This window comes from Radiomyces spectabilis, assembly GCF_025331425.1.
Source record: "Radiomyces spectabilis strain NRRL 2753 chromosome Unknown BYT42scaffold_1, whole genome shotgun sequence".
NCBI classification, from domain to species: Eukaryota; Fungi; Mucoromycota; class Mucoromycetes; order Mucorales; family Radiomycetaceae; genus Radiomyces; species Radiomyces spectabilis.
Window position 1 is genome coordinate 1,378,956 of NW_026251926.1, and position 14,694 is coordinate 1,393,649.

The following is a 14,694-nucleotide window of genomic DNA, read 5'->3' on the forward strand; positions in this document are numbered from 1 at the left end:
TCAAAATGTCGCAATTGTTCCAATTTCCTTTGACCACACCTCGAGCAAAAATTACCATTTTCTGTTAGCTGTACGTTTTTATCAAGTAAAACGCGTTACTTTAGAAGTGGAGAAGAAAAATCGGTAAAGAGACTGATAATCTGTTGTGCAAGACACTATAAAACGATCGTTGCAAAGTTTGAATGGTATGAGGGTCGATTGAGCTGACTCTAGTTCTTTACGACCGTGTTTGGGACTTGGACCACTTATTTTATTCGTATGAGTGACATCCACCAATTGCAAACGAAATAATGATACCCAAATAGTATTGCAGAAACATGTAGAGAGCAATAAAATGTGTACTATTTGGCAGGATAAAGTGATATGACATTGGAGCAGTTGAAGTCCGTCATCTTAAAAGTTTGGATTACGATGCAAACAGAAGACTTTGGGACAACTTGACAGTCTTTGCTGTTGCGATAAACATGGCCGTCACTTTCAGGTCTTTTATTTTTATTACGACTTGCGCAAATATATACATATTCCGGCCCTTTACATGAGTTGTAGAACTGCTTGATAAGGAGGACCGTAAAGGAAGTGATAAAAATGCGACCGGAAAATGAATTGGGACCTTTTTATCTTAGGGCGCTGAACATGAGGAAGGAGTTTCAAAAGTGACAAGGGTCATTCTTAAATGACATGGAATTGATCCTTCCATACCATGTATTCCTTTTGTCCCGATTCGTGATCCTTCAGTAAATTTCCTGTTTCCATATCAATAGGCCAGCCCGCAATCGAAATCTCGGCTTCGGTGTCGTGCCATGTATAAACCAGCATTTTCACTTCGTTTTTGCGCCTTTGCACCCATCCCTCCGGAATATAAAAGTCGTGCTGAGGACTGTCTCCGTTGCCGTAATAACGCGCCATGAGATGATCGTTCAAGTAAATGTAACCGGTCCATTGTCCTTCCAGATGCAAACGAAGAGGAATATTAAAACTGGCGCTAGCACTCTTGAGGCCGTGATCAAATCGGAATCGCATCCATCGTGCGCCATCGTCTAAAAGCACAGGGAATCGATACATCGATTTTTCCTGTTGCACACCGTTGCATTGAGTCCAAGGCAATGTTGCACGTTCATCGGGGACTCCGACGGTATTAAAGGGATTATCCAATTTGCGCACATCCACACCGGCAATTTGCCATGCATCTTGAGCTCGCTGCGTCTCATTGTGCGAAAGTCCACTGAGAGTGGCCTTGATGATTCCATGCGGGTTACGAACATCGTCCATGACGAAAGCTTGGCGGTGCAACCCAAAGTTGCTCACCAGAATGACGAGCTGGTTTTCCAATCGGCCTTCCCGAGACAAGTAGGGGGACAGGTCGTAAGTATGCGATCCTAGGAACCATGGATCAGGACCAATTTTGGCGCCGGGAGCAAACAGTTGGCGTGAATAGGTAGTGTGGCCACCGACAATGCGCCCGTTAAGGAGCACCGTGCTGCGATGGCGGGCATTGAGGGATAATTTCACTTTGGGCTGTTGCTGAGATGGCGTAAGAAACGTTGTTTGATACACCGTATGGCCGCTGGTAAAATGATAATCCAACGAGTCCCATGTCAGACGACCATCATGAGGACGGTGCATCAACGGTTGCCAAGGTAGTTTTTCAAAGTAGACGGGACGTGCTTCCCAATGACTTAAGGACACCACAATCGGCAGCGGGAACTGTTGATGGGCATGTTGTTTCAAATCTGCGGTACGGACCAGGGGGAGCTGTTCGTACACGCCCTTGAAGTTGTGAAGTAAACGACGGTCGGTCGACGTATCAAAGGACAATACTTGAAGATTTCGATTCGACGGGTGATAATTGACTTCCAGGTGCTTATCATGAGGGTTGTAAAACATATCGTCTGCGCCCCAGGCAAGAAAAGCTGGAGAACGTTTGACTCCCTGATTCCAGTAAGGTTCTTGAAATTCGGCGTACAGTGTTTTCGCATCCTCACCGGTCAAACCAACAAGATAGAGATTGCCGGTGGTGGTAGCGAGTTTGGTCCATCCGTTGGTTTTTTCAAATGTCAATATCATGACTTGGCCCTCCTGCCGCCACACATCGTTTTGCATATTGCCGGTCATGCTCAAGGCTTTCTTCATAAACGCCATCGCACCAATCTCGTTGGGTTCAACGACCCAGACCTCGTCGTTGCCGTTCGGATGTAACATGCGAGCAAGGATTGGAACGGTGGATACAATGAGATGCAGACCATTGGCCGTTTGATAATTGCCAATGCCAATAAACGAGGTTTTGTAGGGCAAGTGACAGCCTAAACTGAAAGCTTGATCGTTGTAACGGACCGAGACTTCGAAATTATCACGCTTTTTGCGATCAAAGTTACGGAAAAAGTTGAATTCCACGGCTTGATCGGCGCCGACGGCCACACGTTGTCGATTCAATACATGAGGGATGGAGGTTTTGACGCTAGCATGTTGTACCAGGTCGGTTTTGGTGAAATAAGGATCGAAGGAACGAGCGAATAAAATCGTTTGCCGAAGCAAGCGGCCGCGAGAAGACATGTAACCATATTCCCGAATACACGCCGAGTAATCATACGAAGTATACACATCGCTAATAAGAACAAACAAAGATGTCAATATCTGATCCACATTAATCATGATCCAACACCGAGAAAAAAGAGAGTATAAGAAAGATAAAAAAGAGGTTGACACTTACGGATCGCCAAGCATCCCCCAGTTGGTACCTCCATAAACCATATAAAGGTTTATCATGCTTGAACCTTGAGCCAGTAAGGTTTCCACGAGAATTTTAGTGTAATGATCGCCAAAATAGTTATAGATCGTATCATAAGTATGATTCAATTGGTAATGGTTAAACCATCCACCTTGGAGTTCGGGGACAAATAGTGGCGACTGCATTGACCAAAGACATATTGGTTACTGAAAATGGCCGAGCATTCTTTTTTCATGAATATCCATCACATACCTCGGCTGCACCATGTCCAAATCCGCGCACCTTCTTTTCCAAGCCATCCATCGATTTTTCCATTTGTTTTACGCTCCATTCGCCCCACGCATCGGCCATAGAATCTGCATTGATCAACCAAGTCTTTGGTGAGCTGGAAGGAGGAAAGACTATCGCAAGTAAAATCATGTTTTAGTGGTTGTTCTTGATTATGCAGTGTTAAGGTTTTTGCTTACCAACATATTTATCGAACCCGTACAGATCAATGCCGAATTTCTGCTTGGCTCCTTGACTTTTTTCATGTTTGCGTGGGTTCCATCCACCTTCTTCAAACCCGTCATTGGTGAATAAAGGCACGGTGATTCCTGCGTCTCTGGCTGCCTTGGCAAGCACGCGCATCTGATCGCGTAGACCCACAGGAAGGAGATGACCGAGGGTTTCGAATAGTTCATTGTCAATTTGAACAGCGAGGACGCACCTCTTTTTGCCGTGAGCCTGATCGGTGATTTGGTGTTTGCCGAGAATAGGAAGGATATGGTTCAGCCACTGAATTTCGTAGGCGGCGAATTTGGGATCGTACTTGCGCCACAGCATGAACTGGTTATGTCGTATTCTGAGGTCGCGTTTCGCAATAAGCCAAGCCGGGTAGCCTCCACCTTGAGTTTCGGCGCATATATAAGGTCCCGGAGCGGCCAAGACAAAGAGTCCCAGTTCCTCGCACAAGTTCAACAGGTAGTCCACATCACGATTACCGTCGAATAAATAGACGTTTTCGTCCGGTGAATGGTATCCCCAGTGGAAATAGATACGAATGGTATTCATGCCAGCGGATCGGTACTGCTTCAGAATCGCTGGCCAGCGTTCCCGATCGGGGACACGCCAATAGTGGAATTCGCCCGAGAACAGCATAGTCGGTTCCCCTTGAATGGAAAGCGCGTGCTTATCCCAGTCGAGAATGTCATGGTACTGTGTGCGATTGTAAGCGACTGATTCCGTGGTGATATCGAGAGTACCCCACGTGCGCTGATGAGCGTAATACACGAAACCCGAAAGCAAGGCCGGTATAATAGCGAACAAGGAATAAAGCGGTGTCATATCAGCCATACGTTATTATTCTTGATTACTGAAAGCAACCACACGCATACGACTGGCCAATAAATTATCTCGAGAACGAAAAAGAAAAAGAGAAAAGCCAAGAAGCGTGCACTAAATTCTTCGTCTCATGCAGAAATGACGTCGTTTATGGGCTTTATGACTTGGCGCAATTTATTTCCACCGTAGGAATAGCTCATAATCAATATAAAGTGAAAAATGCTTCTATATATTCACTATCATCCTGATGAAATAAAAGGATATATCTTGCTTATAAACCTGTGCATGCAGTGATCATGAAACAGGATGCACTGGGGGTTGTACGCACAATGAAGCCGCTGGAAGAGAGCGCCTCTTCGTCGCGTCGGATTCTCTCCAATCAGGTAATTTTGATGACGTGAACCCGATTTAAAAGGAATGCCCGAAAATTTCGTGTCCGGGCGGTTTTTGTAAACAACCCTGGGCACCCCTCACCAATTTTTTTTTTTTTTTTTTGAATTGTAACTCGACAGTCAAAGCCAGTGGCACCACTGAATACTTTTCTCTATTTGTCGTTCTTCCCCCACTCTTCCTTCATGGCTTCCAAACTACTTTCGAATACCCTTCAATCCAACGTCAACTTGACCAAGCAGGTAAATATCCTTCTTCTTTCATTCCTGACAATGTCAACAACATCCACGAAAAGCCCCCCCAAAAACGACCACGTCGTGACAAACAATAACACCATCTCTTCAACGCCACTTTCATTCCCCCGATCAACGTAAACCCAACATCCGTTGCTAATTCACGTTTTTTGTTTCATTTTTTTTCTTCCTTTGTAACCAGTTTGTGCGTCCTTTGGCAACCGCTGCTAAGCAAGCCGCTGCTACACGCACCACCGTTCTTCCCAACGGTTTGACCATCGCCACCGAAGAAAACGCCAATGCTGGTGCCGCCACCGTCGGTGTGTGGATTGATGCAGGTTCTCGTTCGGAGACTGCCAAGACGAACGGTGCTGCCAACTTCTTGGAACACCTCGCTATCAAGGTGAGCTACCCCTTTCAATTACTTTTCCTTCCTGTATCAAACGTAAAACCACGACCTCTTTCTCGTCATTCTATGACAAGTGGCTCTTGGATTTTCCCCCCGTGGATAGCATTTATGGAAGGATGGGACAAAGGAGGATTTTTGCTGATTATGGAAACGCGTTTTATCTGACCCTCGTTCCTTTTTTTTTTTTTTCGTTCTCTCTTTTATTATTTCCTTTAGAGCCAAGCTTCGTCTTTCGAAAAGGTCGGTGGTATCCTCAATGCTCGCACTACTCGTGAGCAGACTTTCTACGCTGCCAAGACCTTGGGTGCTAGCGCTTCCCAGTCTGTCCAGATTCTCGCTGATTTGATTCAGAACCCCACCATCGACAATGCCGCCATTAACAGCACTCGCAACAGTGTCTTGCGCGAACAATCCAAGGCCGAAAACGATGCCGTCCAGGTCGTCTTTGATCATTTGCACGCCACCGCTTTCCAGGGTGATTCGATGAGCCGTCCTGTTGCCGGTGTCAAGGAAACTGTGGAGGGTTTGACGGCTGAGGATTTGGCTGCCTACAAGAAGGAAAACTACACCGCCAGCCGCATGGTCCTCGTCGGTTCCGGTGATGTGAACCACGATGAACTTGTTCGCGCTGCTGAGAAGAGCTTTGGTCAGCTCGAGTCTGGTGCCCCCGCTCAATTCGCCAAGCCCGTCTTCACCGGTTCGGAAATCCGTCTCCGTGATGACGTTCTTCCTCAAGCTCACATTGCCATGGCTGTCGAAGGTGCCGGCTACCTCACTCCCGACTACTTCAAGTTGGCTGTCATGCAAGCTTTGATCGGCTCTTGGGATAAGAACTTGGGCGCTTCCGCCAACTTGTCTTCCCGATTGTCCACCATTGTCAACGGTAACCACCTTGCCAACTCGTTCGCCTCCATCAACATGGGATACAAGAACACCGGTCTCTGGGGTATCTACTTCGCCACCGAGAACAAGACCCAGATCGATGACTTTGTCCACTTCACTCAGAAGGAATGGGTTCGCTTGTCTACATCCGTCACTGCCAGCGAAGTTGAACGCGCAAAGCAGCAGCTCCAAGCCGGTTTATTGCTCACCCGTGACTCCACCTGCGCTGTCGCACAGGATATTGGTAGCCAGATCCTTGCCGCTGGCAAGCGTATGACTGCCGATGAATTGAAGGCCGCCATTAGCAAGGTCACCTTGTCCGACGTTCGTGAAGCCGCCAACAAGTATCTGTGGGATCAAGAAGTTGCCGTGGTTGGTTATGGTCCTGTCGAAGGCTTGACCGACTACAACAGAGTTCGTGGCAACATGTCTTACAACAGGTAACGTTATTCGTCAATATGCATTTGGATTGATTCGTAGGAGTGCAATTTCATTTTAACTGACTTCTTGTTTTGTCTTTCTCATTTCATAGATTCTAAGCACCAGTAGATAAGGGATAGAAAAAACCCCGCAACAAGACCTCCAAAACATCGATAAACAAATTGTTCAATTACTACTATTTAAAAGAAATATCAAAACAATGATCAACCAATTGGTTAGCGCATTTCATGTCGCTTATAGAACACAATTCATGACGGACGCCTGGGATAAACTGGCTTACTACAGTTGTTTTCGCACACAGGGTAAAAATGTGTTGCAAGCGATACAGGAGGGACGCCATGTAATCTGCATAGTGTGGATCCAACAGCAAGGTGGTTCCGCTTAAAAAAATGAATGCTTTTGGAATGAGCGAATGATGCATTGAATTACCATATCAGGACATGTTGTATCATCCCTTTAATTCTCATTGATGCAGCAGTCGACAAATTGGATTTTTTTTTTAATCATAAAGAGCTTTTCGAGACAATCATTGCCAAGGAGTGCCATGGATCAGCAGTTTTTCGGCTTGCTGATTTGCTGCTTTTTGCCAAAAGAAAATGTTCTATCTCCAGGGCATGACCTCGAGATTCCAATGCAACAAGTGATGCTGGTCTAGGCATTAGTAGACTAGGATTCTCGTTTGGGTCTAGAAGTTCACAAGCCGTACTGATTTAGCGATTTGCTATTGTGTATTTTCTCCAGGTATCACCGAATGAAGGGGTTTGACACGTGAAATTCTCGCTGTTAGTGTGTTTTTCGATGATCCAACACATAATATCAATGTTTATGTTTTCGTATGCCATGATAAATTCCCATCCGATCACAGAGAAAATGAAACCATTATAGTGCTATATGCTTCATAGCTGACAATAACAGCAACCGTCTTACCAGTATCCAAAAAAGCATTCAGTACGACAACAAATGAGAGTTACAGTATTCTAGGACTTTTTAGTTCGTTTTCTTTGTGCACCAGTGAATCGAGTCACTAATAGAAAGATACCAGGCACGCAAAGCATATATGTGAGCCAATGTAATGTACCAGTTGTATGTTTGGGTGATTGACAGTTGGGAACACAGCTCGACAAGGTAGGATGATGAAGAATATTTTCAAGTTCTGTGAAGACTTTCAAGTTGCTAGCGGCAATCATGGAAAATAAGATCGTTGTTTTGTGTAACGAGAACCAGGACAAGCAATAAAAGCAGGTGATAGACACTCTTACATATCATTTTTTGTTCTTTTTCTCTCTTTGTCTTTTTCTATATGGTAAGCCAGGCTGTTCCTGTAAAACAAGGTCGTTTCGTCGAGCATTTCGACCGTCCTTTCATACCTGAAGCGTTCCAATCCTCTACCGAAAGCATGAAAACCTTATCCTCAGACAAGTCGCTCAAATTACCTCGCTTCTTGTCCTTTGCCAGTAGCACCGTTAGTGTCGACAAGCAACATCCAACCGCCTCGGCCGCCGCCGCTAGTTTACATTCTTCACCCCAAACTTCGGCCGGATCTCCTACAGTACCACAACCGCCCAGCTTGCCGGCCTCTCGAGACAGTGACCTCAACACTTCCAATGATCTCTTGATCGATCCCGGTCAGAGGCATCCGACCACTGCGTCCAAAGCACCCTCATCCATCAACAAAAGCAAGCGATCAAGAGTGAGCCTCAATAGAGCCCAACTTATTATTCAAAGACTGGATAAGTGGGTACTATTTTTAAAGGTGGTCTATCTTTGGTTGGAGATGGTACGGAAGCAGCAAAATCACAAAGGAGCAGCTTACTGCCATCAAGCCCACGATATTTTCAAAGGAGACCCGGCTTTAACGAACGATAACAGTCAATCTGATAATAAACGACCAACCATCCGTGACAGCTTGGACCTGAGCGGCCAGAAAATACAGGATTGTCCATCCACTGATGACTACCTCCGACAACATCACTTGCCCAGTCTGAAAAAGCTACGCAAACAATCTAAAGATCAAGTTCAAGACCTTTTATCCAGATCCGATCTGGCTTTGGATGAACTGCTACGTCGTGCGGAAATTACGCGAAAAACCATGTCACAGTTAAACAAACTGTGCAAAGCAACGGACGCCCGTCGCAAAGAATCGGTGCACGATCCATGGTTAGCTAACCTTTGTAAGTGTGTGGACAATGAATCGTTCATTCATTCATATGAATCGAAAGGAGTACACATTTATTAATGGCCACAATATTTAACAGACGTTCTTCGTCAATTGAAACGGGAAGTGGACGAAGAGAATCGCTTGCGGCTCCTCATGGTGCCAGTCCAACAAACCACTGCGGCGTTGGAACAAGAGATTTTGAAGGCATTGCAATCCGCGCTGCAGTGGGGTTACCAACGACAGCCGGATCAAGCGAAATCTATGGCTGCTCTCATTGACAAGGTGGTGCCTATGGCCCAATGGAATCAGATAGCCACCCGAGCTTATTACGACATTGTTCCTGAAAAGCAGCCCACCAAAGATTACCGTCGGATCAACTACAACAATAAGCATCACCCTCTTGTGCTGACATTACACAAAGGGAAGTTAGGACGGCGGACTGGTTTACTAAAACAGTACACGGACCATTATTACGTGTTAACACAGTGTAAGTGTGCCGAAAGGAAAGGAAATCCACACATTGCACCAAGCGCCCAGCCACTCACTCATTCGTTTTCGAACAGCCGGTTACTTGTACCAATTTCGACTCGGCGATAAAGTATCGCCAGAGACTTCGATATATATTCCAAATGCTACCATCACCCCTTCTGCTGATCTTAACACCGTAACACAAAGCCCCACGGTTGGAGACGCGGACGAGTCATCTCACGTAGAATACACATTTGAAATTCATCGATCGGCAACCTCTGTATTGCAACGCGAGAGGTCGTTCAACCTGCGTGCCGAATCTGCCAATGATCTTCGACAATGGTGCCACCTTTTGATGCAAATGGCGATAATCAAAGATACCTCCATGCTGATCCAAGCAGATACGCTAAAGTCGACCTTATCATCACCTGTTTCTACACCCGCTCGAGAGAAACAAGCCATCGAAGCCACCGCTGCTTCACCAATGACCCAATCAAACAATTTAGCCACCCAGACGGAGGCTCGTTCATCGTATGTTCGCTCTGAGGCCAACGTGGAAGAACCATTGTCACCCAAATCGACTGATGATCAGTCACATTATTCTTCTTCCTTTGTCGATGCAAGAGAGGAAGAAGAATGTGAAGATTATGTCAGTGTGGAATCCACTGAGAGCTTCAACGAACCAATTGTATATTATGGCAAGCTTTCGCAAGAACAGCAGTCAAACAGTCCTCCTTTCTCTCATCATGTTACGCCGGCGGAAAAGCCTCGACGGTCTGAAGAGGCAGAACACACACTACCGCCCGCGGTAGAAATGAAGCTTTCAACAAAATCCGACAACTATAATTACAGAGTGAGCACCGCTACTTTTGGTGTTCCTTCCTCGACTTTGCATGTCGTTCCACATTCTGTATCGACGTCGGTGGACGCGTCTGAGGAGTGTGCATTGCAGCTGACATCTTCCGCATCTGAGGCCTCCTCTTCCACCAACTCCGCCACCGTTCCGTCTTTAACAACCAACACTCACCTTTCATCCGCCACTTCTTCTCGCGCTTTCACCACGTATCAGGCGAACTTGGCCTCCGTCACATCAACAGATAATTACTCCTATGTCATGCCCATCTCCTTTGGATCTCACTCGTCCTAAAGCTCTTCTCCATATCTAAGAGTTGTCGAATAAAAACAATGCATTTTTAGGATCTTCAAGTTCTCATGTTTCACTCGAATTCATCTGTAACCCATTATTCTGTATGACCATCGCTGCCATCACTCGTGCTGCTGCATGATATACGCTTTTATGGAAATAGACATTTCCCAAAGTTACGACCTCCGTAAAAATTTCCTGTTACTCGGGGCGGCAATGGATTGGTCCAGCACCCAGTAATCGGGATATGGCAGCTGGAAATTATGTTCAAAGAGCGTTTTTGTGGTAGTACATTGTTGCTATTGGTCTACTGCTTTGGTGGGTTGGGGGTGAGGAAGGTAAAAGTTTAAGTCGAAACATTGGTAATAGGTCAGAAACATGTCATGGGCAGGGCAACAAAGCAGAAACCGTTGTAGGCTAGGATACACGATGGCAGTATTCCGTGGGTCATCGCGTATCCTGGCCTACAATGGTTTCTGCTTTGTTTCTCTACCCATGGCAGCAGGAAATGTAGCATTTGAAAGCTTATTACGGAGACGCATCTATATCGAAAATCGGTTCACACTGGACGGAGTGTGAACGATTTGTTCATCTTCACTGTGCGGCACATTAATTACTTGTCATCCCATGTGGTGATACGAATATGTGGTGGAATGAAAAAAGCGGAAAGCTTATCCCGTCCTGGTGACACTTGGACAGAGGATAACACAAAAAGTCATCGAATATTTGCAACGTCTCCACTAGAGGAATATTTAGTCAAGACAAGGGGGTGATGTCCCTCGCTTACTCTACCGAAAGCGGGTATGAGAAAAATTTCGAGTGTAAATTATTAAACTTATTTTATCACATCACGGTTACTGTTTTCGGTTACTGCATGTCAGACCCAGACTTTTTTGAGCTCATCTATTGTATTGGTTCATTGCAAATCATATGTTCATTCTTTCCACCAAGATTGCCGTAAGAGGAATAGCACGCATCTCATTTTTCTTGATTTTTAACAGGATCGGGACGTGCAATTGAAGCAACGCCGCATGAATGCATCTTCTCGTCGTTATTTCTTCTTGTGATGGGAGCTGCAACGTGTCTTGGGGTGGTTGTCATTTTTCTAAAAAAAAAAAAAAAAAAAAAAAAAAAAAATAAGAGAGCAAATGAATGTAATTTGATTAAGTAACAAAATGAAACTAACAATATGCATAAACAGATCTGGGAAAAAAAAATAATACATGCAGAAATAATAAGAAGGTAGGTATCTTGAAACAAGAATTAGTAAATGCGTGAAAAAGTGATGAGGGTAGGAATATAACGAACTACTAGGTTTTTTTTTTCTATTTTTCTAAAGACGATAAATAAAGTTGGGATCCTGCACATCAGTTAAATCGTCCTCGACATTGGTGACATATTCGCTCGGTTTGGATAAGCGCTGCTTATTGACAATGGCCATGCGCCAACGGGCAATCAGTAATAACACAATAACGATGGTATTGGCAACGATGTAACCGATCATGCCACCGATATACGTCGGTTTTTGACTTTCAACCATCATCAACGGTCCCACAAAGTTGCCGACAGTGTAAAACACCATCAAAAGACCATTGTAAAAGATCTTCTTTGTATAACCAGATACGTTGTTGGCAATCGTGGTCACTAGCAACACATAGGCGGCACAATAGGACCAGGCAAGGTAGAATCCAACGAGCTTGGCCTTGGGGACAGGAATCACCACCAGGAGGATCAGGCCAATAATATCGATCACCATCAAGCCACAAGCGGTGTAAATCGTCTGCTTAGTTCGTTGGACCACCCACACGGCTCCCATAATCAGGATGATATCCGATCCACCTGTGCCAATACTCAGCAGCACCGATTGCAGTTGCTGAAAACGAATTGGTAAATGAATTTCTGCCTCAACTAATTATTTTTAAAAAGGTGCTTGTTACTTACGTTGAATCCAAATGTTTGGGTGAGTTGGCCGTTGTAGATGGTCATGGCGCCATTTTGCAGATTGACCAGCAAACAAGCAAAGCAAAGGCACCATAATCGCGGTTCCTTGAGAGCTTCCATGATCTGAGCCCGGTTAGCCGATGTGGTGCGAACGACGGCATTATCTCTTGTACGTTCTTCGATGAGAATTTCTTGTTCAGCGTTCAGCTTCAAGACTTTCGATTTGGGATTATCGATCAAGAAGAAAAAGGTAACAACGCCGACCACCACTGTGCAGGAACCGAGAATGATCATGATCCTAAAAGAATTAGAGTGAGTGATGACATTGCCACACCAACAAGGCACAGGTATTTTTTTGTTTTTCGTTATTTACCATTGCCAGGTTTTTAAACCGTAGGTATTGGTCATTCTACCAATACCATACGTTACAAGGCCTCCAAAGATAAGTGAAAAGCCATTGCAGAGCCAAAAGATACCCAAACGAGCGGCCTGTTCTGAGCGGCGATAAAAGGTACTGATCAACAATGTCAGAGATGGATAAATGCCGGCTTCCAGCAGACCCAGCAAGAATCTCAAAGCTGCCATTTGCGAGAAGTTGGTGCCAAAGGCCGTGCACACCAACACCACACCCCACAAGGTGACAATGACACCCATGTACCGGCCAATGGGTACCATTTGCAAAATGAAATTATTAGGCAGCTAATATTATAATCGGATGAAGCACAAACGTTAACATGTCAGTTTGAAAATACTACACAGGTGGTTTTCAGAATTTACCTGAAACAATAGGTAACCTAGATAGAAAATAGATCCAAGCAAGCTGTACTGGTCACCCACCAGATTCAGATCGCTTTTGAACGAGAAGATGGCAGCGTAATTAATACTTGATTTGTCGATAAACTAGGAAAAATCACTTTGTCGATGAGTTACGTGATCGGACGGTGCCACCATCAAAAATGACCAAAAAAGATGGAATTTCATCTTCTCGATACCATTTCCCTTCTAAAAAGAGTAATCGATAATGATCAGCTTTTCTTTACTGTACCTGAATAAAATCAATAGTACAAATGATGGGCATAATCAGCCAGTCGATTTTACGAACGAGGGCTCTCTCCTCCTCGCTCTTTATTGGATCCGGCTCCTCTTCGCGTTCAAGGTAACTACTGCCATCGTAGAAGCGATCCTCGCCATATAATGTTTTACTGGACCGTTTGTCAAAATCGTCCATGGCAATATCGGACGATGATCGAAGCGTTGGGTTCATTCCAGAGCAAGTGATCAATCACAGTCAAAGAAAGGTAAGAAAAAAATAGTGGAAATGAAAAAACAGGGCTTGGGAAAAGCAATCTTCAAAAAGTCGAAAATAGGAATTGCCACAAAAAAATTAAAATACAAGGACCAAAAAAAAATTGTCTATAAAGCGAAGTTGCAGGGAGCACAGAAAATTTTTATCAAAATGGTAAATGACATGGCTTATCTGGTCCACGGCTTTGGGTTTCTTTTTTACCTATCATAACGATAGATCGGGAATAAGAGGTGTTGCCTTCGTTCAATTCGTGTGCAACCATTAACTTTGGTACGGACAACGGTGGTGGTTATCAATGTGATTATTATCAAAGCAGATCAGTGTGCATTTGCACAAAATATCCCGTTGATTGAATGGTAAAATGCATGCAGTCTGCCGATTTACTCCGACATGACTTTATAAAAACGCATGGAACGAGGCCCATGGTCAAAAGAGAACCTTGACCTAGTACAAATGGCTGAAAGAGGTCGAAAGACTGGAGATGATTCCAATCGATGATCGATTTTTAAGATCCCGTCACGATCATTGCTACTGTTGGTCTGTCGCACAGACCGCCATTTGTGTTTGTTACCGTTTTTGCCCCCCACCCCCAACCCCCAGCACTGACAAGTAAAAAATTTCATCACCATGGCGATGACAGCTTGGCATCTCTGGAGGGTCTCTCAGCGGGAAACGGATCCTTGGGCTGATGCGAGCTCATTTGTGAGGATACACTTTGTTCAAAGTTTAAAGACGATGGCTATTTTTTGTCTTCGGTCATTGAAAAAAATCGTGCGAGGCCGCCATATTTTTTTTTGTTTTGTTACATGGATTGGCGACAAATTGGCGCACAGACAGATGAGAGTGGCAATTCAGGGTTCGTGCTTCTTTACCATGTTTGAAGCCAACAAATGAACTCGATTGATCGACTTATTCTGAAGCTTGATTGACATTTATGGCTGCCAGCAATACAATGACAGTGAAGGAAGGTCCGACAGTTTTGAGACTTTCTGGAAATATTGAAGATTTTCATGTATAAACCTTGCTGTCGGTGGCTGTAGTCAGTTGTTATGTGCAGTCCAGTTGGAGATTTGTTGCCCATGCTGACTATCAAAGAAAATACAGCAACTGGGTGCAGATCCCGGTCTTTCACGATCCCAATTGCAATACCAGAACAAAAAACATCTTTTAGTTCGATAAACTCAATTACACTTCAGTACACTACATTGAATTATAGATCATTTCTCCAGAATCCAGCAATATCTTTTTATATTCTTCAATACCGTTCTGGGGTT

At 44.7% G+C, this 14,694-nt stretch overlaps 4 protein-coding genes across 4 annotated transcripts; 2 read left to right on the forward strand and 2 right to left on the reverse strand.

Annotated features, from left to right (window-relative positions):
- Positions 1–669: 669 nt before the first annotated feature.
- Positions 670–3,778, reverse strand: BYT42DRAFT_487457 (glycoside hydrolase superfamily; the record flags this gene model as incomplete). The annotated part of the gene is made up of 4 exons (XM_051563803.1): positions 670–2,602; positions 2,708–2,904; positions 2,978–3,126; positions 3,193–3,778. The coding sequence occupies 4 exons, from the start codon at positions 3,776–3,778 to the stop codon at positions 670–672; spliced, it is 2,865 nt and encodes a 954-aa protein (XP_051428302.1).
- A 769-nt stretch (positions 3,779–4,547) lies between these two features.
- Positions 4,548–6,812, forward strand: BYT42DRAFT_552190 (Metalloenzyme, LuxS/M16 peptidase-like protein). Its single transcript, XM_051566354.1, has 4 exons — positions 4,548–4,680; positions 4,874–5,074; positions 5,297–6,402; positions 6,495–6,812. Exons 1-4 carry the CDS (start codon positions 4,624–4,626, stop codon positions 6,499–6,501), a joined length of 1,371 nt encoding a protein of 456 aa, XP_051428303.1. The 5' UTR covers positions 4,548–4,623; the 3' UTR covers positions 6,502–6,812.
- Positions 6,813–7,683: 871 nt separating this feature from the next.
- BYT42DRAFT_640900 (uncharacterized protein) lies at positions 7,684–10,338 on the forward strand. The gene is made up of 3 exons (XM_051572537.1): positions 7,684–8,574; positions 8,659–9,048; positions 9,125–10,338. The coding sequence occupies exons 1-3, from the start codon at positions 7,704–7,706 to the stop codon at positions 10,174–10,176; spliced, it is 2,313 nt and encodes a 770-aa protein (XP_051428304.1). The 5' UTR covers positions 7,684–7,703; the 3' UTR covers positions 10,177–10,338.
- A 1,168-nt stretch (positions 10,339–11,506) lies between these two features.
- BYT42DRAFT_591390 (major facilitator superfamily domain-containing protein) lies at positions 11,507–14,049 on the reverse strand (the record flags this gene model as incomplete). The annotated part of the gene is made up of 6 exons (XM_051570536.1): positions 11,507–12,046; positions 12,115–12,412; positions 12,488–12,813; positions 12,892–13,014; positions 13,897–13,959; positions 14,047–14,049. The coding sequence occupies 6 exons, from the start codon at positions 14,047–14,049 to the stop codon at positions 11,507–11,509; spliced, it is 1,353 nt and encodes a 450-aa protein (XP_051428305.1).
- Positions 14,050–14,694: the final 645 nt, after the last annotated feature.